Source organism: Hylobates moloch, unplaced genomic scaffold (genome assembly GCF_009828535.3).
Source record: "Hylobates moloch isolate HMO894 unplaced genomic scaffold, HMol_V3 SCAFFOLD_4, whole genome shotgun sequence".
Taxonomy (NCBI): Eukaryota; Metazoa; Chordata; class Mammalia; order Primates; family Hylobatidae; genus Hylobates; species Hylobates moloch.
In genome coordinates, this window is record NW_026652279.1 from 83212238 (window position 1) to 83238082 (window position 25845).

General features: G+C 35.1%; 1 protein-coding gene across 1 annotated transcript in view; it reads left to right on the plus strand.

The window, feature by feature from the left end:
• The window catches only part of TRPC4 (transient receptor potential cation channel subfamily C member 4), a 236363-nt gene that overhangs the window by 59330 nt on the left and 151188 nt on the right, over nt 1–25845 (plus strand). The window contains exon 2 of the mRNA XM_032150422.2: nt 21861–22265. Coding sequence (XP_032006313.1) covers nt 21888–22265 — 378 coding nt within the window. The 5' untranslated portion in view covers nt 21861–21887. The remainder of the gene's footprint in view (nt 1–21860; nt 22266–25845) is intronic.

Below are 25845 nucleotides of genomic sequence, written 5' to 3' on the forward strand. Positions count from 1 at the left end.
ATTCACAAAGTCAGATATGAAAATAATACTTTCCAACCTATAAAATACAATAAAAACCTTTGTAGTTAAAACTATTTCTCTATAAAAGTAACACCTCTTTATAAATCAGTCATAATTTCTGTTTTTCTTCTTTTTATAAGAGCTGATATCCCCTTTCCATAGTTCTTCTCATTTCAGATTAAAAATCAAAACAGGGCAGGAAGGAAGCATGTGGAGTCTGGAGCCAGATTGCCTTGGTTCATATCACTTACTAGTTGTCCGACTTCAGGAAAACATCTTACTCTGTCAGTGCTTCAGTTTCCTCATCTATAAAGTACTTAGAATAACGTTATGTCCTCCTGGAGCTGTGAGAATAAAATGAGATAACATAGACAAAGAACGTGGCAGGGTGCCTAGGACATACCACCTACCCAGGGAATGTCAGCTTTCATTACTCTGATTCTTCTCTGGAAGTTTTGAACCAATTCCCACCTCCAATATCGTGTCTACTGTCTAATACATAAAGCGTTACTTAAAGATCTGGACCATCAAAAGACTTATTATCTGTATTTAACCTTCCAGACAGTTTTGCTTTTGTGACTTCTAGGCTGTCGTCCTCCAGAGCCACAACTCAATTAGGTAGAAAATCTTAAATCTAACATTAACAGGGCGTATATATTGAGGGACTTTTTAATGCCTCACGATATACATACTCAGGTATTTCTCCCAGTGCTCCAGCAACACTGATCTTTATTCTGAATCTAGAATGGATCAAGCCAAGTTCCTTCCAGCCTTGGAGCCTTGGCTCTACCTCCTTCCTTTGCCTGCATTGCCGTTCCTTCACATCTTTTCATGGCTCACTCCTTTCAGCATTCAGATCCCTGTTAACCAGCCCCCTACCTCCAACACAGTGATGGATCTTCATAGTTGTCTATTTAAATTTCTTCTGTTTCTATGTCCCATCATGAGCTATTAATATGTTTAATAAAAGCAGTGGCCATATCTGACTTAGTCCCTAACTACAGTATTCTCAGTACACTACAGTGTCTGATTATCTACTGACTATTCAATACATATTTACTGAATGGAGAAATGAAAACATGAATTGTTTACATGTTTACTCTTCACCCTGTAGTGCTAGATTGGAGTTGTAAATATCAGAATGATCTTGTGTGTGTAAGGATGTGTGTGTGCACAAATAGATGGGAAAAAAAATAATGTGTCTCTATATGTGGGTGAGTTTACATGTACGTTTTTCTTAGCTCAGCCACTGTCTGCCTAGTCAGTGATATTCCAGTAGTAGCAAGCACACTTAGTATCCAGATATTGATTCTTAAACACCATGCTTCATGAAAAGGAAATTGGGCTCCCTTGAAAAAAGATTGCTTCCAGGACTGGAGCAGGGAAAATACAAGATGAGCCTGGAGCCTCTGGTAGTGACAGAAAGTGAATAAGCCCTCAGTAAAATAAAAAGGACAAGAGCATGTCAAAAGAACACTCATGCCAACCTGAAAAAGCTCCCAATGGACAAAGCTGAGACAGCTTGGGCAACAAAAGAAATAATAATAGTATCAGGTTATAACTCACAAATAAAATAAATATATATAAGTCCATAATGATATAAATAAATGATTTGGATAAATAAATAAATGGACATAGAAGAGGACAATTTTTCCTTAAGAAATCAAAGTAATAATTGTAGAAGGAATGAGGGAAATAGAAAATCACCCTTAGAATGCAACAGTAAGAAATGCAGCAGGCAAGATCCCTTCATGTGTACTGAAATCAGTGGGCAAAACTGTAAGGAGAAAAAGGACTATTTATATCTTCCCAAAACATTTATTAATTATTTTGGTGGTTCTGACATATGTCTAAAAACTTTTTAATAAATTTCTCACTAGTAAGTTAAAGTTAATTCCTCTCATCTTGAGTATGAGCTGGACTTACTGACTTGCTTCTATTAGACAGAAGACCACGAACAAAGCTGGCAGACATGACCTTAATCAAGTGAACAAGGTTAATATCACCAGTATTAAGTCATGTTGGTATCATGCAGCAGTACACTGAAATGGCCACATCACTTCTGTGGGACTGTCTCCAAATCCATAACCTCAGTTTAGTCATGAGAAAAGTCAAGCTGACCTAAGTTGAGGGACACTCTATAGAATATCTGACCAGTAATCCTCAAAATTACCAAGGTCATGAAAGACGAGGAACAATTCTGACATTGTCACAAAATTGGAGAATATTAAGGAGACATGATGACTAAATGCAATGTGGTATCCTGAGATGGATCCTGAAAGAGAATAAAAGTATTAGACAAAAATAAGGTAAAATCCTAATCAAGTTTGTAGTTCAGTTAGCAGTATTTACCAAAACTAATTTCCTAATATTTTTAAAGAAACATGTTTATGTAAGATATTAGCATTAGCAGAAGCTAAAGGGCATCAGGAAACTCTCTGTATGGTTTTTGCAACAGTTCTGTAAGTTTGAAATCATTTTAAAATAAAAAGTTAAAGAAAACAGTGAAAGTATTTTAAACCCAGTTTCTAGTACAGATTAAACATTCAACAAAGCTTTTTAAAATTAGTGTGTTTGATTGTATATATTTTACATAGCTATAGAAGTATCTTCATTGATTTATATGTAAGTCTAGAACTTCCCTCTAGCCAAACCATCTCCATTAAGTGTGCATGCAGTTTTCAGGGTTCTATTCTTTTGTTGATTCTCTCTTCCAAAAATGACCTTCTATTTTTGTTCCCTAGCTGACATATTTTTCATCCTTCAAAATCCAGCTCAAATGTTACCTATCTGTGAGCCTTTTTGAGTGTCTATAAATCTTTCTAAATATCCTTAATTTAGTATTGATGATATTATGCTCGATGTCTTGTATGCCTTCCTTACAACCTGAAAATAGGAACATTTTAAAAGAAAAAGCAATATCTCTACAATTCGTAATACCCACTTAGTGCCCAAAGACAGTAGATGTTCAATAAAGTGTTCACAGATTAATAAATGACAGAATGAATTACTAATTATTCCGTTTTAAGTATTTGGCTTGGTCATCATATTCAGTTATGTGATATTAGAATAAAAGATTTATTACCTTTTTTTTTTATTTCTTAACTCTCCCAAACCCATAACACTAAAAACACAAAAAATTAGCCGGGCGTGGTGACGGGCGCCTGTAGTCCCAGCTACTCGGAGAGGCTGAGGCAGGAGAATGGCGTGAACCCGGGAGGCAGAGCTTGCAGTGAGCCGAGATTGCACCACTGCACTCCAGCCTGGGCGACAGAGCAAGACTCCGTCTCAAAAAAAAAAAAAAGAAAAAAACAAAGGTTTATTTCATATATGCAAGCGACTGCCCTCACACCCAATTTAAACAGGTCGTTTAATGCTGCACAGTTATGATTTCCAAGCTGTACCTAGAGTAGAGTGAAGAAGTGGAGTGAAGGATGATGCAGGAGAACATTGTTTATTTCATTCATTCTGACTGTTTTGTGAGCAATGTTACACTGTCTTTCAAGATCACTTACATAGATTCTCTGCCAGAGGAGAGGGTTGCTGACTTTTAAAAATATTTACCATAATGAAATTATCTTCCTTATTTAGGAAAAACAATTTTAGAAAACTTTTATGTTACATTCCACAGTAACAATAAAATATGTTAACATTGTGGACATACTTTTTTTTTTTTTTTTTTGAGACGGAGTCTCCTTGTTGCCCAGGCTGGAGTGCAGTGGCGCAATCTCGGCTCACTGCAAGCTCCGCCTCCCAGGTTCCCGCCATTCTCCTGCCTCAGCCTCTCGGAGTAGCTGGGACTACAGGCGCCCGCCACCACGCCCAGCTAATTTTTTGTATTTTTAGTAGAGACGGGGTTTCCCCATGTTAGCCAGGATGGTCTCGATCTCCTGACCTCATGATCCACCCGCCTCGGCCTCCCAAAGTGCTGGGATTACAGGCGTGAGCCACCGCGCCCAGCCTCCTACTTTTTTATTTATGGCAAAAATAAGATGTAGACTGACTTCATGCTTTGATAAATATTCGTTCAAATATTTCCTGTCAAAAGAAGCACAACAAAATGCTTGATTATTTGAAACATTTTAAGATTAATGCCTTACTATTGTCTAGGTGATTTGTTAGCATTTATTACTCTTCATAAATTTGAAATATCGAAAATGTTTATTTTCTGTAAAATATTTTATTGATTTTCAGCTTAAAAACCCAAACCATTAAATATAAGGGAAATACTCTTGTGGGACTTTTTACTTGAAATAGTTACTGTAATAAAATTCATATTAATTTGTATCATAAAGTCTATAGCATCAATATTGTATCATAATTTTATGGTTTATATCAGTTTATATTTTTAGCTATTATTTTTATTTAGTGTCCTGTTAGTCCTATTTTATTCATATGATTGGTGATTGGTAAAAATGCATTTCTATGCACACATATATATTTTATCTTTAGCAGCTCATACAGCTATCTACATTACCTATACATTACATTTGGAGAATATTTCTGGTATCAGTAATACATTCGTATTTTCGTTAATTTTATGAAAAATCATACTTTTTCAATTTTATAAAACTAAAGCTGAAACAACTAAACACTAAATGCATACTATGGGAGTAGATTATTAGAAATTAGTCCTCTTGTAGACTATGAACCTAGCTGATCAATACCTCTCCAATAGTTTGGAAACTAATTTTATAAAATAAATGTAGATATTTCTTGCATTAACAATAAAACTGTTTGTCAGGTGCAGTGGTGTGCACCTTTATTTCTAGCTACTCAGGAGGCGGAGGCAGGAGGATCACTTGAGCCTAGGAGTTCAAGACTGTGGTAGACCGTGATTAATCATGTGAATAGCCACTGCACTCTAGCCTGGGCAACATAGCAAGACCTGTCTCTAAATAAATAAATAACACTGTCAGTAATCATCACATTTTAATTATATCTGCCACAGAATATGTGCCAGTTTACATTTTTCTAAATCACTTGACTTAAACAACATTTTAACAAATTGTTTATATGCGCTTACATCTGGAAATGCAGTGAGATGTAATGAAAGTATCACCATTGATTGAATACCTACATATTAGCCACGTTGTATACATTATATCTCATTTGCACTGCAACAACCCTGCCTATGGACATAATTATCTACTTTGACACAGAGAGAGAGAGAGACTCAGAGGAAATGGCTAGCCTGAGGCTGAGTAGCAGAAGACTTCCAAAACACAATAATTTTGGCTCCAAAAACCAACACACTTTTTCATTGTCGGTTTTGATGCTAGGAATGGTAAACATTTAGTATTTTATCCTTACGTAGTGTAAAATCACCTGAAGTCTTCAGATAGAAACTTCTTGGGTTGTGCATTTAGTTTTTGGCTTACAATGTGATTGCAGTAAACTTAGGGTTAATTCAACCTCTGAACTTCCAAAATTACAGGAGTCCAAAGGTCAGGGCTTTTAAAATAAAATAGTATTTGCTTTATGTCTTCTGGGACACAAGCACCATGGTCCATTTAACAAATTGCATCTTACTTCTTTCACACAAGATTCTGAGATAGTCAGTATTATCCCTTTTTTACATATGAGAAATCAACTCTGAGTTAAGTAATTCTGCCCAAACCACAAAGATATCAAAGTTGGGGTTCAAATAAGTTTTTGCTGACTACAAGTCTTGTGTTCCTTAAAAATGCAAAATGTAGACAGTCAAGAGGGTTTCTAGAATTTGACAAAAGAAGAGGCAGTAGAAGGAACAGGAAACAAAAAAGAATTATCTACTGGAAAAATCAGATAGATCATTCTTGAGGCAATTAGTAACGGGCAAGTTGGGCTCTATATGCATTGCTAGAGGCTAAGGGCACAGCACTGACCAGGTGTTGATGTTAAAGATTACCTCCCTTTAGGCAGGGCACAGTGGCTCATGCCTGTAATCCCAGCACTTTGGGAGGCGGAGGTGGGCGGATCATGAGGTCAGGAGTTGGAGACCAACCTGGTGAACACAGTGAAACCCTGTCTCTACTAAAAATACAAAAAAAAAAATTAGCCGGGCGTGGTGGTGGGCACCTGTAGTCCCAGCTACTTGGGAGGCTGAGGCAGGAGAATGGCATGAACCCAGGAGGCGGAGGTTGCAGTGAGCGGAGATCACGCCACTGTATTCCAGCCTGGGCGACAGAGCCAGACTCTGTCTCAAAAAAAAAAAAAAAAAAAAAGATTACCTCCCTTTATTGAGGTGGTCTCTCACTATAATCACTCATTACAAAATACTAAAGAAGACAACTATTAAAAATAATGTTTCACTAAAATATATTTCTAGTATAATATTTCTTACCTTCAGGACATAGAAAATAGATATAGAATATGTGGAATTTGCATAACAATGATGATTTTACTTCCAAACACTTATATAGTTGGTTTCAGCAGGTTGTAATGAGAATATGCCAAGGATCTGGTTTACAGTAAGAAAATAAAATATTTATAGAGATCTCAGTGTCTGATACTATGTAGACAAAATATTTGATTGATATTTGGAAGTATTTTTTTCACCTTTCATCTAAATGTTCCATCATTGCATACCATGGAGCCTGTGAGGTTTTTAGTATCATGACACTTTGGGATTCCAATTTTAAATGGAAACTGGAAAACTCACATGTAAAATATCAACCATCAGCTTCCCCTGAGGAATAAATAATTTTATGATAATTTTAATGAAGCAGTAATTGTTTATGAAGTTAATAAACCATTTTTTTCTGAGGTGGTGTAGGATAATAACTGTTAGAGTAGATTTGGGTAATTTAATTCCTCAATTTTTCTGAAGGCAGCTGGATCATCAAGAAGCAGAGAAATAGCCGAGCTCTAGGAGCCAGAGTGAGAAAGGATGATTCTGCTATGTAGTTCATAGCTCTTTCTTATATCTTAAATCAATACTTTAAATTACTTAATGCCACCTCCTAGAATAAGAGGAAACTTGAATTAAAAGACACTACTTTTATTTAGTCAAAGCTTAAATGAAGATTTGATGGAAAATACACTATGCTATTTATGTGAATAATCTTATCATATCTGCTAAACATCCCAAGGCATAGAGGTAATTGAATTTTGGAAAAATGCTAACATGTCTGCTGATAAAAAACTGCTTTAAGTGTAGTCTTAACTATCTAAGTGCCAATATGCTAAAGAAATAAACCTCTGGGATGAGTATTTAAAAGTCATAATACAGCTTTATATCATTAAAAAATGATCATAATGTCATAGGGTTGATGACTGCGCAGAATAACAAAATTCTTTGGACAGCAGTCCATCATAAACTTGGAAAGTAACCGAGTAACTTGTCAAAATTCCTTTGCCCAAAAAGTCTAGTCTTTTAAGTTGCTATGGTAATTAGTACATTTGTTGGAGGTATTTAGGAGATGACAAATTCCTTGTGCATAATGAACCTTTATAAAGAGTATTCTAAGCATTCTAATTTTTTTAAGTTGCCTTTGATTTGCATAATTGATGTTTGAGTTCAGTGTAGAAATAAACTTGACTGGTAAATTCAAAGGACATGAGAAGATTGAGGAAAATATTAAAAGTTCAAGACAAAAGGAAAGAATTGTCTTTTATAATATTTATATCTTCTACTTTTTCGCTACTGTTTTCAGGATGTGAAATACTTAGCCTGAATTGCTATTCAGAGAACAGCAAAGGGAGTGAGAATTGTCATACAGAACAATCCCACTGAGTTTAAAGCTCCTGGTTTTAATTTATCATTGGGAATGAAACCACATTTAATTATTTATCATTGCGACACCTCATATGAGCAGAGGAATAAATTATGCTACCATTTTTTAGTTGCATCCATAGTCAGTTGAACTAGATTCGTCCACTGTCTGTAACTGGGGAGTTGGGGTGAGAAAAGATTAGATACCTGTAACATGCCTTGAGTCTATTTTATTTTATTTTTATTTTTAATTAATTTATTTTTTAAGACAGGGGCTTGCTGTGTCACCCAGGCTGGAGTGCAATGGTATGATCACAGCTTACTGTAGTCTGGACCTCCTGGGCTAAAGCAATCCTCCTGTGTCAGTCTCTCGAAGTGCTGCGATTACAAGCATGAGCCACCATGCCCAGCTAATTCTTACTTTTATTTTATTTTATTTTATTTTATTTTTGTAGAGAGGAGTTTTGCTATGTTGTCCAGACTGGTCTTGAACTCCTGGGCTCAAGGAATCCTATTGCCTTGGCCTCTCAAAGTACTGGGATTACAGGCACGAGCCACTGACCCAGCCCTTAAGTCTTTTTTAGACACAAGTGAGCAGACAATTATGAGCCTGGAAATATTCCTTAATGAGGAGGAGAGCCAATGGGACAGTGACAAATAGGGCTACCTCCATTACCTTGAGTATTACAGATCAACACTGCAGCCAGGATTCAATTTTCAAAGAAGCTTCATATCTGAGGTACTAATATTTAGGGGAGCTCCAGAAGTATTGGTGAGGACTCAACTCCGTGAGAGCTGGTAATAAGAAAACAGGTTCCGAGTCAGAAGACCCACTGCATGGGTAATCCCATCACTAGAGAATTGCAGAACATGATAAAAACCTAGCCACTGGGAAACTGAATGGCCATTCAGTAACAGAATAAAAGTCTAAATGTGTAATACAGGGTAATAAAGAAAACTGAGCATCAGATAGGGAATATATTTACAAAGCCCACATGACCTTCGTCAAATAAATTAACCTCTGTATTTGTTGCATGGGACACTAATAATAGTACTTGCCCAAGAAGGTTTTCCTGAAGATTCATCGAGTTCATACAGGTGAAACTTAGAACAGTGCTTCTAAGTTTTCCAGAATTTTTGTTGTTATTGTTGCTATTGTTATTTTGTTGTTCTTGTTAAAGGTGCCTGAAGTTAAAGTTGAGTCTTAAACTCTGGTTATTTAAGCAATAAAGGCAAGAACAAAATTCTGAGACCAGCCTCACTCAGGAGCATCTCTGCTAGAACTCTTGCTCCTGCCTGCCATGACCAAAAATCGTCAGGAAATGTGGGGTTGAATTTAGCCTGAAGGTTTTTACCACATCTGACTCTGATTTCTCACTGAAACCATCAGCATTTTCATTGCTAATATTTTGCTGCATCTTCTGGATGCAACATTTAGTAACTGTAGGACCTTGCGGGAGTTATTAAACTTATCTAAGCCACAGAAATGTATTACCTTCTCCTGTGACTTTGAATAGTGCTTTCATATTCCCAAATGTCTATAATCAGTAGAAAGTCCACCATTTGGTAGAAAATAATAAGAGTCACTAAGTAAATTAGAAGAGGATCAGATGAGGTAACAAAAGTTTTGAAAAGATACAGCAGCAAAGTTGTTGTGTAATGGTAGGACTGGTTATGAAAAACAAAAGCAGTTATTTTAGGAGCAGAAACTAGCATAAAATGGGAATCTCTTTTGCATCTCCATTACTTTAAGAATCCTGCTTCCTCCTCTTAGAATTCCTTGCTTCCGTATTGTCATTGGGAAAATATCTGCTTATAGTTAAATACTTAGGTGAAGCTCCACCTCCTCCAGCAAGCATTTCTTACCCCCCAGATAGAGCTTGCGGCTTTTTCCTCTGAATCCTCCAAAAACATTGCTCATGTCTAAACTGAAGACCTTGCCACAAGGTGTCTACCATGGAGTGTCAACAAGGCTCCTCCTCCACTTCATAATGTCCTCTCTTTGGTCAGGGTTTGGTGGTGGTGGTTGTCTTAACAGCTTTATTTGAGGTATAATTTACATATACAACAAAATTTACCTGTTGGGATTGTATTTTATGTGACTTTATATCCTCAGCCTGCAAAATCATCCTGATCCAACACAGAATATGCCAGAACAAACCATTTTTGATGAATTTATTTTATAACAAAGAAAATTACATGTGTGAATTTGTAAAACTGTATTCCTAATAAGAAATTCTAAATCCAGCTTAATTGAACATATACGTTTAATTATTTTAAAAATATATATTTATCTAAAGAAAGATTATATTTTATATAAAAGTAGTTATTTTTAGAAGTAAAAAATAGCCAAATTAATTGCATTGCATAAAACATGTTTAGACCGAAGGCTACCTTAGAAAATTCTAACTGTATGATGTTCAAAAACTTCCTTTTTTAGTTATCATAAAATAAATACATTTGAAACTATGTCTCTTAATTGTGTTTATCTGAACAGTTACAGAATTCTGGAAATAGTTTCTTTGGAAACCTCGTGGTATATACTGATGGGACACCCAGTCTATGAGGAAGAGCAGAAAAATCATGTATCAAAGGAGAACAATAGTATTTTTTTAATTAAGTAAAAAGTTATAGCTTGATTGAAGCATGGAGATCATTTAATATAACTAATGGAAAAATAAAAGAGTGACAAAGTAATGTGTTCAAGGTCACATGGTTTGTTGGCAGAGACAATGTCAAAAGCAGAGACAAATAGAATCACAGTGTTAATATTCACTGAAGATTATCCAGTTTAGCTACCCATCTGGTTATTGAATCCTCTCTCCCACACTGCTTTCAAGTTGTCACTTCTATGTTTGAATACTGCCGGCAACAGGGAGTCGTCTAGCCTCTGAGATAAAGTATTTAATCTCTGGACAAGTATTATACTATTAAAAGTTCACCGTCTGTTGAGAAGCAAGCTTTTCTTTGTAATTTCTACCTACTAGTCTTGGTGTTAGCTTTCGAAGTCATCAAAAACAAGTCAAATATCTTTTAAATCGGAGAGACTTGCTAGTTATTAAGGACAGATGATCATTCCTTTTAACAAAATAAACTTTTATTTTGTGATGAATGTTTATTTTTTATCAAGATGTATTATGTTCTCATTATTAAACAACAAAAAAATCACCAATTACCCATATGTAACCTTTCTTAATTATAACTGTAGTTACCTCCTTTTTAGTGTAAGTTTTTTCATTGTTACAGATGCATTCTTACATTTAAAATTTTAACCATGACTACCACTTATCATAGTATGATTATTTTCCTGTGACAGTAAAATGCAATATGCATTATTTTAATACCTGAACATTTTTGTTAAATAAATATTCAGAACTTCATTGAATTACTTGACCATTATTAGCTTTTGAGTCTCTCTATTTTTTCCCAACAATTAATAGCAGAATTGTGTTTACTTTTATGTGTATATTACCTGCCTTTTACCACAAAACTCTAGAGTAAGTTCCTGAAAGGAGATATTTCTAGGTTACACAACTTGAACCTTTCAAAAGAGTGATACACGTATTTCCAATTTCCCTTCAGTTTAAACGACCACCAGCAATTTATGAAGAAATTCCTTAACTGCATGATTTCTAGTATTGGGTTTTCTTTTGTCTGTAATCTGATCACATGGCACACAATAACTTTTATCTTATTGGTAGATTTCTAAGCTTTTAGAGGTCAGCAAAGGTGAATGCTTTGTCAAACATTTTCTACTTATATTTCCTTTTCTCTGAAAGGACTGTTCATTATACTCTTTGAATCTTAGTGGTTTTTCTTTTCTACTTGATAAACTCTTCTTTGTCATATGTATTTTGAATAATTTCCCTATTTTGTGTTTTAATTTTGTGTGTTAGGTTGTAGTATTAAGCCCTGTTGTGGGGTGGGGGGAGGGGGGAGGGATAGCATTAGGTGATATACCTAATGTTAAATGACGAGTTAGTGGGTGCAGCACACCAACATGGCACATGTATACATATGTAACAAACCTGCCCGTTGTGCACATGTACCCTAAAACTTAAAGTATAATAATAAAAAAAAGAATTTTTAAATGCTATGTATGCATAGGGTGTCTTCCAAAGTCATTTCTCCAGTTTTTACTCTTCTCCATCAAAAGGGTAGACTAATATTTATTTATATTTTCCTATCATTTTACGTGCTTTAATATCTAACTTTATCTATTTAGAAAACATTCTCATGGTGCTACAAAATATTATTTTCAAAACTTCTAACCAGATGTCTCAATGTCAGTTATTGTTTTTCCATTCCTGACTCTAATTTGTCATGCTTCCCTGTTAATACACTACTCTGCAGTTTGTGTCCAATTACTTCTCTCTGTCTCTGGCTTTTTCCCTCACACAGACACACAACACTACCGCCACCACTGCAACAACAGCAAAAACCTAAGCCAACAGCAATGCCTAAGCCACATAGTTTCTTTTCTTATATTTGCAATAATCTCCTAATTGGTATAAGTGATTTTTTTAAAATAGAAGGATCATATATTTATCAAAAATTCTATATATGCATCCAAATTTAAGCATTTAATCTTTTTTGTCGTTTGCACATCCACGTACATACCCACACACACACACACAAATTTAGAAACCAGAGGTCAGTTATGGGCCACAGGATCTGATTGTGGTGGGAAACACTGAACATATTTTGCTGTGAAATAAGTCATTTGTGAAACAGGTGATTTCCCTTTCTTTGTCTAATCTTGTTAATGCTTATTTGTAAAATGTATTGCCACCCTCACTCACATTTCTTCTTAATATTGTTTTTCTTATGATAAGTTATGCTTTCATTGTAAACAAGACAAGTAATGAGTCTTTAACGCAGTGCAAGAAGTACAAGTGCTTCTGCTGTAGTAATAACATTCATGCACGTGTTCTTGTTTTTACATTTTATATGCATCTACATATATTCCTAAAAAACTTCAAATTCTACAAATTATGCCAAATAATAGGGGCTAGGAGAAATAAAGATTAGAGCAAGATTACTCAAAATATGAGATCAGATTATGTTATTATCTCACACAAAGCCCTTCTGTAACTTTCTATTATGCCCAGAATAAATTTCAAAGGCCTTGTCCTGAATCCTTTGGCTACAGTCTAGTTCTGCAGACTCATCTCTTCCGCTTTTTCCCTTAGTCATCGCACTCCTGCCAACTGGCCCTCTGTCATTCCCTAGAATGCATCCTGTTCCTCCTGCCTCAAAGTTTTTCTGGTTCCTTTAACATCATGATTTTTTCTGCATCTTTTCACATAGCTAGCATTTTGTCATTTCTCATGTTTCAGGGAGACTATCCCTGTTCATCTGACCTCATGCAGGTCTTCATCTCTTCTCCTCCTGCAAATTTCTCTGTCTCATCTTAAAACTTGTTTCCATTATAGGATTTATAGAAATTTATAATTATTATGTTTGCTAATTTTCGTGGGTTCCTTCCACTGGATCATAAACTCTATGAGTGCAGGACATTGGTACTCATTCACCATGGTATTGCCAACGTTTGAAACACAAATCTTGACATATAGATATGTTCATTAAACATTTTACTCTATTACCCTTTCCTGAGCACCATGTATATTTCAGTGAGTAAAATAGACAAAAAATCTCTTGACTATTTAAATAGCAGAAAACTTTTTTGTTTTATCCTCTTTTTTTTTTTTTTTATTGAGACAGAGTCCTGCTGTGTTGCCCAGGCTGCAGTGCAGTGGCATGATATCGGCTCACTGTAACCTCCACCTCCTGGGTTCAAGCGATTCTCCTGCCTCAGCCTCCCAAGTAGCTGGGACCACAGGCACACACCACTATGCCCGGCTAATTTTTTTTTTCATATTTTTGGTAGAGACAGGGTTTCACTATGTTGGCCAGGCTGGTCTTGAACTCCTGACCTCATGATCTGCCCACCTAGGCCTCCCAAAGTGCTGGGATTACAGGCGTGAGCCGCTGTGACATGCCTGTTTCATCTTTATACTTTCCTTATAGTGTACTTCTATGTCCAAACATGGTCTATAAGTAAAACCTGAGGTCATATGCACTAGACTAATGTTATTCCTTCCTGCATTTAAGTAATTTTAATAGGATATAAAATTACAGCTTCTGTTTTTTCTTCCCTATTTTTAAAGCAATACCTCTTTATAATATTCCCTCCAAATTTACTGTTATGAGGTATGATGTTAACCTGATTCTTTATATATTGAACACCCCAAATATGTCACCATACAAACTTCTATTAAAGCAAAGCTAAGTTCAATAGAACTCACAACAGTAAAGAAGAGTGTCACCTGGACTGAATTTTACCATGTCACCAAAGGGGGCAGGGTAATATACAGTTTTTCTGGCCCGGGCTCAGTTGGTTTCAGGCTGATCTTTCAAGGTGGGAAAATTATTAGGATGAGGCAATTTTTGTGACCTAATAGCTTATGATTGGTGGATTTAGCAAAAAGAGACTACTGAAGAGAGTCTTGATAAGTAACCTTATTTAATAAGGGGGCTGCTTGCCCAGGTAGGCAAAATATTATCTCACCTAAACAGACATGAAGAAATTTATTGATGTAAATAGTGATTATTTATATGTAAATAGTGGTTACTGGTTTACAGTCTTTTCTGAGCAAAATTTTAGGGAACAAACAACTAATTAATGTTGACATAGCTATTAATAAGTTGTGAGGTTGCAGTCTCATGGGGGATGTGCTACTTCCCTCCTCCTTTAGAATAGTTTCTGTCCCTAAGGCAGTTGTTCTTACATGTCCAGTGTGACACTATGAATTCTTTCTGATGTCTTATGCATCTTTTTATAACTATTAAAGTTGTTGGTCATTACTAATAAAAATAGTCCTTATGCTCGATTATTTCATTTTTACTTTCTGCAACTGCTGTTTTATAGATATTGGCTCTTGTGTTTCTATTCTCTATTTCTATTAACTTTTATATTTTACAAACTGAGAGAGTTTCATGACCAGTTCACTGGTTAATTCTAGTGTTGATCTACCAGCACCTGTGATTATTCCGTCTTAATGTTTGCTTATTCCTAAGTTTTTTTCCTATCCCTTTTTATAATTTTGTACAGATTAATATGCATGTTTTATTCTCCTGTTATCTGGTACACTAATTCTACTTCTTCTATTATAAGATACTCAAATTGCTTTCTAAGATGTCTTGATTTTTTCCCTCTGTGCTTATATTCCCCTGTAAATGTCAGCAAATTACTAAAGTCTTTTGCCATTCTGAAGATTTTAGTCAGTAAAGGTGAGAAACATGTTTCTGAGCCATGAGCTAGCCATGTGTTGATTTATACATTACAGTTATATTTCCTCATACAGCTGCCAAAAGCTTAGTAGTAAAGATGTGCAGAAAACAGGTAAAAAAAAAAAAGAAAAAGAAAACAGAAAGTATTTTGCACAGGTGATTTGATAGCTTAACAGCTATTGACTAGAACTGCTAAAACAATTTTAGGCAAGTGGTTAAGACAATTTGACCCTATTTATTTAATCTAAAATGGCAGAGTAATAACTCTAAGATTATAATCATTAATTCCTTGATTCTCCTACAAATTTTGAATGCTGATGCAGAACTGTTTACTTCACAGTCTCTTATATACACACCAGTAAGAAATGTTCTAAATCTAAGAGATCCACAGGGTTTGTAAAGATGCATAAAAAGGGCCATATAACTGTGCCTTGAGAGGAAGAAAAGAAACATCATCAGAGGCTATGATGCTTCAGAAAGGTTTTAAAACCCGGCAGGAGCTGCTAAGTGCCCAAGGGAAGGAAAGGCACTCAGACTATAAAGAGCAGTATAAGAGGCTTAGAGTTACACTAGCCAGGTAGTTTGGTATTTTGGGCAGTGTAAAATAAGCTTCCCTGGGACAGTCTTGGAAGCCAGATCACGGAGCAATCAGTACTCCATAATAAGTTTGTGTTTTACCTGTGAATGGTTATCAGCCTTTTAGAGACTATCAGTAAGAAAGTGATTTGATGAGATTTGCATCTTAGAACGATTAGGTATGTGGCATTGGGGAGGATAAACAGGAAGTATGCACGACGAAAATCAGTAAGATCATTTGGAAAGATATTGCTGTAGCTCGTGTAAAAGATGATGAACATCAACATTGTAGTGAGGGAATGCTGCTGAGCGGTTGAAATCTGCCCAGTAAGACATAGAAATGATTGTTAATATTATTTACCTATAGTTAATTTACATTTAAATAGGCACATGTGACTAATGGCTACCATCTTGGATAGCAGAAGTCCAGATATTAAGGGAGGCGTGTGGTCTGGCAACGTAGATTTTATAGGATATTTTAAAACATACCAACCCAAATGTCCAACAACAATAGACTGGATTAAGAAAATGTGGCACCTATACACCATGGAATACTATGCAGCCATAAAAAAAGATGAGTTTGTGTCCTTTGTAGGGACATGGATGAAACTGGAAACCATCATTCTCAGTAAACTATCGCAAGGACAAAAAACCAAACACCGCATGTTCTCACTCATAGGTGGGAATTGAACAATGAGAACACATGGACACAGGAAGGGGAACATCACACTCCGGGGACTGTTGTGGGGTGGGGGGAGGGGGGAGAGACAGCATTAGGAGATATACCTAATGCTAAATGACAAGTTAATGGGTGCAGCACACCAACACGGCACATGGATACATATGTAACAAACCTGCACATTGTGCACATGTACCCTAAAACCTAAAGTATAATAATAATAATAATAATAAAAACATATGTATGTTTTTCAGGGAACATTTTAAACAGCAAGTGATGATAAGAATAGGGACAGTGATAGATAAAGGAAACAGCCCCAAGAAGGACCCTGGTCATATCAATATTTCAGCTTTAGACAGAAGAAAAGGAGTCTGTGGAAACCACTGAGAGAAGGGTCATGTTGAGGTAGGAGGTGGAGCGTTAGAGAAGAGTGTCAGGGAGCCCGAGACAGCACCACTTTCACTTCAGCAGGCTCATCACCAGAACCTACTGAAAACTCGTACGGCTTGAAAAGAGCCAAATATATTTGGCAACTAGGAGGACATGATTAAGAAAAATAAAATTTATTCATGATGAGGATAAACACCATGTTAGAGAGAATAAATCAGTAAATGGAAGATGAGCTTAAAGTTCATAAAATACAAAAAATCTGAGCTAAGACAGAGAGAATTACCAAAGATAATTACAATTTAAAAATAATTTAATGAGAATTAAGTAGATTTGTGACATGAAGGGAAGAAGGTTTGCAGAAAGAGGCTTTAGGTATGAAAGAGGGTGAAGGTTGGTGTGAAATATTAGAGAAATAGGAATGGATGAAAGCTCAGACAGCAAGATTAGCAGCTGGAATGAGGAAAGAACATCTTTTCTTTTGAAATCAGAGGAAAAGAGTAATAGATTGATGCATATTTTCTCACTCTCAGGGTGGAGTTTCAAACTTTGACTATTACACATTGTTTTCTAAAAGATATGTTTTCTCAATCCAATGAGGTAAAAATCCAGCTCAATAACATTGTTTGCCCTGCCTATACCATTCCCCTAGATATGTGTGATTTCAAAATGGGAATATACCATTGCAAAGAAGATGAGAAAATAAAATTAAAAGGAAATTAAAATGGAGATGGCGTTTAGTTTTTTATGTGGTACTTGTTCAATCTAAGGGACTTGAATTTTGAAAATAAGTATAGTCTTGATTTTCATCTTTAAAATCCTATGATAAAATGTCAAAATATTTTAGTAAAGTAGTTTTGTTGTTGTTGTTGAGTAATGTAACCTTATCTTCATGGTTTACAGAAATGTCCCTACAACTTTTCAAAGAAATTTAGTAGTTCATTGCACTTTGACATCATGAAAACAAGAGAAAATTCGTGTTAATTTTTGACTGGACTAAGTCACAAAACAGTTCAGTCATATGCAATATTTTTTATGTAACACTTGCAGCTGCTGAAACGTATGTATTGTTTCTTGCCTAAGGAAATTAGAAAAAGATCTAGAATTCAGAGTGATAGCAAAAACCAGACCATTATGCTCTTATGTGGAGTATATGTTATGTGAAGATTATTGAGATAATATGTTAGTTAGAACAATATCAAGAAAAGATTCTGATTGGATTGTGTGTGAATGCACTATTTGGGGAAAAGTTATTTCATATTAGATTCCAGACAAAGTACAAATGCAACTTACATATGTGTGATAGTATCTTAATAACAAATAGGAGTTGTTTCTTACTGTGTCATGAGATCACACCTGTAAACATGTATGTTTTCACAGTCAACTAGGGAAGAAAATAAAATGTTGTTCAAGGAAATTCATTTCCCCTTTAGTAATACATACTAAACAATGGAGATCTCTCTATATTAAATATTCCTTTCCTTTGTGTTCCTTGGGACTCAAATTCACTGTTCTTTCCACTATATAACTAAACTTATCCTTTAGGCAATATGCCTTCAGATACATATAAATATCTAAAATTTTTGGTTGTATATCTTTATGTTGCTTAGAAAACTGTAGTTTTCATATTTAGTGACAATTTTAATTTCTCTTTGGATCAAGGTCAAGTTGTAGCTCTCTCTACATTCTTGTTTCTTTTTAATCTTCAACACATTTAGGGGAAATAATTTTTAGTTTATGTAAAAAATCACATTTCAGAAGTTGAGTTATTTCCCCATCACTCCTCATCTCTTCCAAATCTTCTAAATATAATTTGACCAATCAGTCATTCCACTTCTGGTGTTATACAGGAGACATTAAAATGAAAGCATTCTTAAAATTCTGCAGTCTCATGGAGGGAGAAATCATTTCCCCTCCAAAGTTCATTCTAAAAGTGGAGGACCAGGAACAATGTTTTATTTTGACATTGCAGGTCAACATATTTGCAATACTGGGTCTCCTGTTCTTTAACAGGCTTTCTATCCAGTAGCAATTCCATAGCTGATAAGTGTGTCAGCTCAGAGATTTCATCAGCCTTATCAGTACCTGCTACTTGCTATTGCATTTATATAGCACAGTTTTAAAATGTTAAACTTGATTTTTTTTGTCCTCCAGTTAGTATCTGCATCTCAAGTACTCAAGGACAAGTCTATGTGCTGAAAAATTATAAGATCTTCCTTACTCCCTTATGTTAAGGTTTTAGCCATCAAAGTTGTTCTCTCTCTCTCTCTCTTCTCTACGTGTGTGTGTGTGTGTGTGTGTGTGTGTGTGTGTCTTTCTCCCTGTGAGTGTTTTAAGATTCAATTGTAAATATTTAAATTTTATTTATTAAATGTATTTACATTTTAAATGTATTTAAAATCTGTCTAGACTTCCTAACATAAATTCTTACATACTTATTTCAAATCCAAGAGATTGAAAGAGGTCATAAAAGTTAATAAAAGACCTTTCTCAGCACTAATGCTTTCATTCTCAGCTTCTCACCCATTCCTTGGTTAAGTGTTGATTTCACCACTTTGTGGATAGAGAAATAGATTACCTAATGCAAATATCCCTTACCTCCTCCATCTCTTAATTACAGTGCTGACTAAAATATGTCTCTTTTTTTGTGTAGTGTAACTCTTTTTAAAATGAACTTCTATGGTTTACATTTGTCGAAGTTATCTGGATTAAATGAAATAGATATTAATAAGCTTAATTTATTTTTATCTTCCTTCTTCCTCAAAGTTCTCTAGTAGCTTCTGTTTTGTCCACTAATCTCTAATGTCACTGACATTCTGTACTTTGACAATGAGAAATAAGATGCTGTTCTCTACCTAATTATTTGGTAGCATTATTGATAAAATTAACTAAATGAAAAAATAAAATAGTTTTCTCATTCTCTAGCATGATTCTTAATCTTGATTGAATCATAATTCACATGCAGAACTGATGTGTGCATGCATGTGTGTAAGTGCAGGTGTATTTTCATTTTAACCTGTATTTTGGGTGAGCTACATTCAAACACTGGTCTCAAGCTAAAAATATTATTGGTAGGAAAGTTAAATTCAACTCTAAAATAAAAATTCATATATTTTTTCAAGAATCATGGATAAGAAAGAACTGAGATAATAAAGAGTATGCATAATGCTGAAATCAGATATAAATACCAGTCATTATTATTATGAAAAATTTAGATGTTAGTCCTGATAAAATTACAATGTGATGGTCATGGCATTGATCCCACACACTGTTACAGACTCTGACCTGGGACTGAGAAAAAAGGTGCCAAGGAAGGGAGCGTCAACTACCTTTCCAAGGCCAACATTGTAGTGGCATCACTGATGCAAAAAATGGGGGCATTCAGGATCAGATAATTACAGTGACATAGATAGAATCATAATCATCTTGATTTACTCAAGTTTTAATGATATTGGAGGAATATTAAATTCTCCTTGATATTCTATAATATAAATGCTATTCCTGTTATTCTAGAGTGAGTTAAAGCATCCCCACAATACTAAAGTTATAATCAGACTTCAAGCAAGTAATTTGCACATCTAAAATTAATACATATTGAACACTCACTTTTTGCTTAGTCTGTGAAGGTAGCTATACAAAATGCTATGTTTAATAAGCCAGAGAGATACCAATTGTGAAATAATCGTTTTTCATATTAGCTCTTACACCTAGATACTCAGAAATCATGATGAATTATCTGGATGTCAAAGGGTAAAAATTAATTCCTTGATAATTAAAATAATAAATTGAGGTAATATGCAAACAATGTAAAATTTCCCAAAATAAAAAATTATTAAATATAATTATATTTGTTAATGTAATTCATGTTTAAGCTATGGTTAAAACATTATACAAATCAAATTAATTTACTCATAAAATGATTAGGGTTAAAAAATCATTTAAAAAGAATATGCATGTTTAAGTACTAAGAACACCCTATCCATTTTAATTTTGCAGAGCAAACATATCCAGATAAATATGTGAGTTCAATTTCAATAACTTAGAAAAATAAAATAGGTTAGATAATAAGTATGCAAGAGGAACTAACAGCAACAAAGAAATCATACTCAAGATGTAATACTTTTTTTCTATGAATCTCTATCACTAGGATGATACCAGATCAATATAGCTTCCAGTACCTTTGTTAATTTATTATAAGATAAGCTTTCATTTATTTGAATTAATTTTCTCATATTCAACTATATCCTTACTTTAACTTCTAAATAAAAAAATTATAATGAATACATTCCTGCCTTGTGGTTTATTGTTATTTTTTAAAGACAGTAGAATGAAGAAAATAACATTTTTATAATGAATTCTCTCTCTATTTAATCCTTTCCAAATCTTCTTTTGGAAATTGAATTGCTTAGACTCATCTTGATGATTAATATTCTCAGTACACATCTTTCCCCCTCAATGAACTCACAGAGAGAAAAAAATGTAATTATGTTCATTGGGCTCAGTATATTTTATTGACATTAATGTTGTTAATTTACATTAACTTTGATGTCACTACTTACTAGCATTAAGTATAGAGGGCAGGGCACAGTGGCTCATGCCTATAATTCTGGCACTTTGGGAGGCCAAGGCAGCTGGGTCTCTTGAGCCCAGGAGTTCGAGACCAGCCTGGGCAACGTGGAAAACCCTGTCTCTACCAAAAAAAAAAAAACAACAACAACAACAACAAAAAACAAATATATGGCAAATTAACAATATTTTGCAAACGTAATGGTATTATATAATCTCAATAGCACTTCCACAATTAGAAAAATTGACAATGAATTATATATTTGAATATCCTTGGTCTAGTTTTGAGATGTCAAAACTATGGCCTCCGATATTCAAAGTGGTTGTCTGAAAACTATATATAATTATGATAAACTATGTAAATAATTTCCAAAACCCTAAACGCATTCTCTGGTAAAATTCACTTTCAGAGTAACTTTTTAAATAGTTTACCAAATGTTAATCTCTTTTTATTTATTTTAGAAGAAGACTTTGTTTCCACATAATTGAACAACTATTTAGTATTTATATTGTTTAAGGAAAAAAAAAGCCTTAACTCTTTGTAGTTACTAATAATGGTATTGTTGTTATTGATATCACTGTGAGTTGGAGAAGAAGTATGATGCTTAACAATTTTAAAAGCATATTAACACTGATCTTTGTGTTTTTTGTTTCTACTTTCAGAGACAAAGAAATAGCATGGCATGAAACATGGCTCAGTTCTATTACAAAAGAAATGGTAATGCTCCCTATAGGGATCGCATCCCTCTGAGGATAGTAAGAGCAGAATCAGAACTCTCGCCGTCAGAAAAAGCCTACCTGAATGCTGTGGAAAAGGGAGATTATGCGAGTGTCAAGAAATCCCTAGAGGAAGCTGAAATTTATTTTAAAATCAATATTAATTGCATCGATCCTCTCGGAAGAACTGCTCTCCTCATTGCAATTGAAAATGAGAACTTGGAGCTCATCGAACTACTCTTAAGCTTTAATGTCTATGTGGGAGATGCTCTATTACATGCTATCAGAAAAGAAGTCGTCGGAGCTGTGGAGCTGTTATTGAACCACAAAAAACCTAGTGGAGAAAAACAGGTACCTGCAAAAATAGTTTTTAATTTATTTTACCTGCAGAAGGTTTTTTGTTTTTTCTTTTCTTTTCTTTTCTTTTTTTTTAGATTTTCAAATGCCCTGAAAATTTAAGAAATATAAGCTTCAAAATCTGAACTGTATTTAACAGAAAACTACTATTAGGTACACCCTTCACGTCCTATGATAGTTACATCCACTTGCATTTCCTGCCCTGGAAAATCATAAGTAATTGTGAGAGCTGAAGCAAAATAAAGCAATCTAAGTAGACTGCTCATAAATTGGAAACATTTCTATGTAATGCTCAACATAGGTTGCTCGTAACTTTATGTGTATGTGTGGGTGTTTTTCCTCTTGCCTTTCATTTTCTTACATTCTACCCTATCAGAGAGTGAATTGTTTTGTTATTTTCCTATTTAACCTGCTTGCCTGTTCTGGGCTTCTGCAGCTTACTGCAAAAGTGAGTTGCACCATCTAATTTTGATATTATCCTTTAACAAACTCTAGTAGATTCTTTTAAATTGAGACTTAAAAGAAACAAAAAGGATTACTATGAGATAGCTGAACTCTGACTGTGGGCTTAACTACATCAAATTTACTGATGGTGCAAATGTAGCTATACCTTATAGTTATCAACTGAAAATAAACTAAAATGGCACACAATTATAAATACAATGTGTGTTTTTTTCTTTCTATCTCTGTCTTTTGCCACTAAGGAAGTGGAGACATCGTAGACAGGAATGAATAAGGAGTCTGTTTTTGTCTGTCTGGACTCTTCCCTTCGTAACTGTCTTGTGTCTGAATTATCTATTTGATCCTTTTTCCTTTCACACTGAACTCGTCACTTCCTTGCATCAAGGCTAATTGACTAATTGCAAAGACACTGCAGATTCTGCAATGGTTCAAAAATCCGTCTTTTAAAGTAAAATCTTATAAAATGGATGTTATTTCAACTCCAGCAAATTCTAGCCTATTTGATAATATACACATCTCGGTCTCTGCAAATGCTAGACTGTTAGGAGGTGTGACATTTTTTTTTACAAGCAAGCTCTCCTTGCTTTCCTAGAGGACTTTTATCAGAATCTTTGCCGTTATTAGGAAAAGAACTTTATAGCTGAGTGTCCCTGTCTGCTGGGAAAAGCCTGTGTTTTTATGGTCCCTTTTTAAAGTTTCATCACCATTCATCCCCTCCCGTTACTTAACTAAGACTTTGATAAAACAGCACTCTACAGCAACAATACTTTTCTGCTTGTTGCTTTGCTGGCATTTTGTTGTTTCCTTCATAAACAGTTGTTTGTGGATTACTCTCATTATATTGGTAAAAGTTTACTGCTACGAAAATTTGCTTGTTTCTTGTATCCTTTCAAACGTGAACAAGCCTTGATTGGGGTAGACAGGTAATAGTAATATCCAAAGACACATTTCATGTTATATACCAGTCTTTCACCACTAAGGAGGTACAGAACACAGACAGGAATGAGTAAGAGTCTGTTTTTATTTTATTATTATTATTTTTTATTTTTTTTTTTATTATACTTTAGGTTTTAGGGTACATGTGCACAATGTGCAGGTTTGTTACATATGTATCCATGTGCCATGTTGATTTCCTGCACCCATTAGCTCGTCATTTAGCATTAGGTATATCTCCTAATGCTGTCCCCGCCCCCCCCACCCCCCACCCCACAACAGTACCCGGAATGTGATGTTCCCCTTCCTGTGTCCATGAGTTCTCATTGTTCAATTCCCACCTATGAGTGAGAACATGCGGTGTTTGGTTTTTTGTCCTTGCGATAGTTTACTGAGAATGATGTTTTCCAGTTTCATCCATGTCCCTACAAAGGACACGAACTCATCATTTTTTATGGCTGCATAGTATTCCATGGTGTATATGTGCCACATTTTCTTAATCCAGTCTATTGTTGTTGGACATTTGGGTTGGTTCCAAGTCTTTGCTATTGTGAATAGTGCCGCAATAAACATACGTGTGCATGTGTCTTTATAGCAGCATGATTTATACTCCTTTGGGTATATACCCAGTAATGGGATGGCTGGGTCAAATGGTATTTCTAGTTCTAGATCCCTGAGGAATCGCCACACTGACTTCCACAATGGTTGAACTAGTTTACAGTCCCACCAACAGTGTAAAAGTGTTCCTATTTCTCCACATCCTCTCCAGCACCTGTTGTGGAAGTTCTGGCCAGAGCAATCAGGCAGGAGAAGGAAATAAAGGGTATTCAATTAGGAAAAGAGGAAGTCAAACTGTCCCTGTTTGCAGATGACATGATTGTATATCTAGAAAATCCCATTGTCTCAGCCCAAAATCTCCTTAAGCTGATTAGCAACTTCAGCAAAGTCTCAGGATACAAAATCAATGTACAAAAATCACAAGCATTCTTGTACACCAATCACAGACAAACAGAGAGCCAAATCATGAGTGAACTCCCATTCACAATTGCTTCAAAGAGAATAAAATACCTAGGAATCCAACTTACAAGGGATGTGAAGGACCTCTTCAAGGAGAACTACAAACCACTGCTCAATGAAATCAAAGAGGATACAAACAAATGGAAGAACATTCCATGCTCATGGGTTGGAAGAATCAATATCGTGAAAATGGCCATACTGCCCAAAGTAATTTATAGATTCAATGCCATCCCCATCAAGCTACCAATGACTGTCTTCACAGAATTGGAAAAAACTACTTTAAAGTTCATATGGAACCAAAAAAGAGCCCGCATTGCCAAGTCAATCCTAAGCCAAAAGAACAAAGCTGGAGGCATCACGCTACCTGACTTCAAACTATACTACAAGGCTACAGTAACCAAAACAGCATGGTACTGGTACCACAACAGAGATATAGATCAATGGAACAGAACAGAGCCCTCAGAAATGATGCCGCATATCTACAACTATTTGATCTTTGACAAACCTGACAAAAACAAGAAATGGGGAAAGGATTCCCTATTTAATAAATGGTGCTGGGAAAACTGGCTAGCCATATGTAGAAAGCTGAAACTGGATCCCTTCCTTACACCTTATACAAAAATTAATTCAAGATGGATTAAAGACTTAAATGTTAGACCTAAAACCATTAAAATCCTACAAGAAAACCTAGGCAATACCATTCAGGCCATGGCGTGGGCAAGGACTTCATGTCTAAAACACCAAAAGCAATGGCAACAAAAGCCAAAATTGACAAATGGGATCTCATTAAACTAAAGAGCTTCTGCACAACAAAAGAAACTACCATCAGAGTGAACAGGCAACCTACAGAATGGGAGAAAATTTTTGCAACCTACTCATCTGACAAAGGGCTAATATCCAGAATCTACAATGAACTCAAACAAATTTACAAGAAAAAAACAAACAACCCCATCAAAAAGTGGGCAAAGGACATGAACAGACACTTCTCAAAAGAAGACATTTATGCAGCCAGAAAACACATGAAGAAATGCTCATCATCACTGGCCATCAGAGAAATGCAAATCAAAACCACAGTGAGATACCATCTCACACCAGTTAGAATGGCCATCATTAAGAGACTTCTTAACTTCTATTTTAATGTGCAAATACACACATATGAACA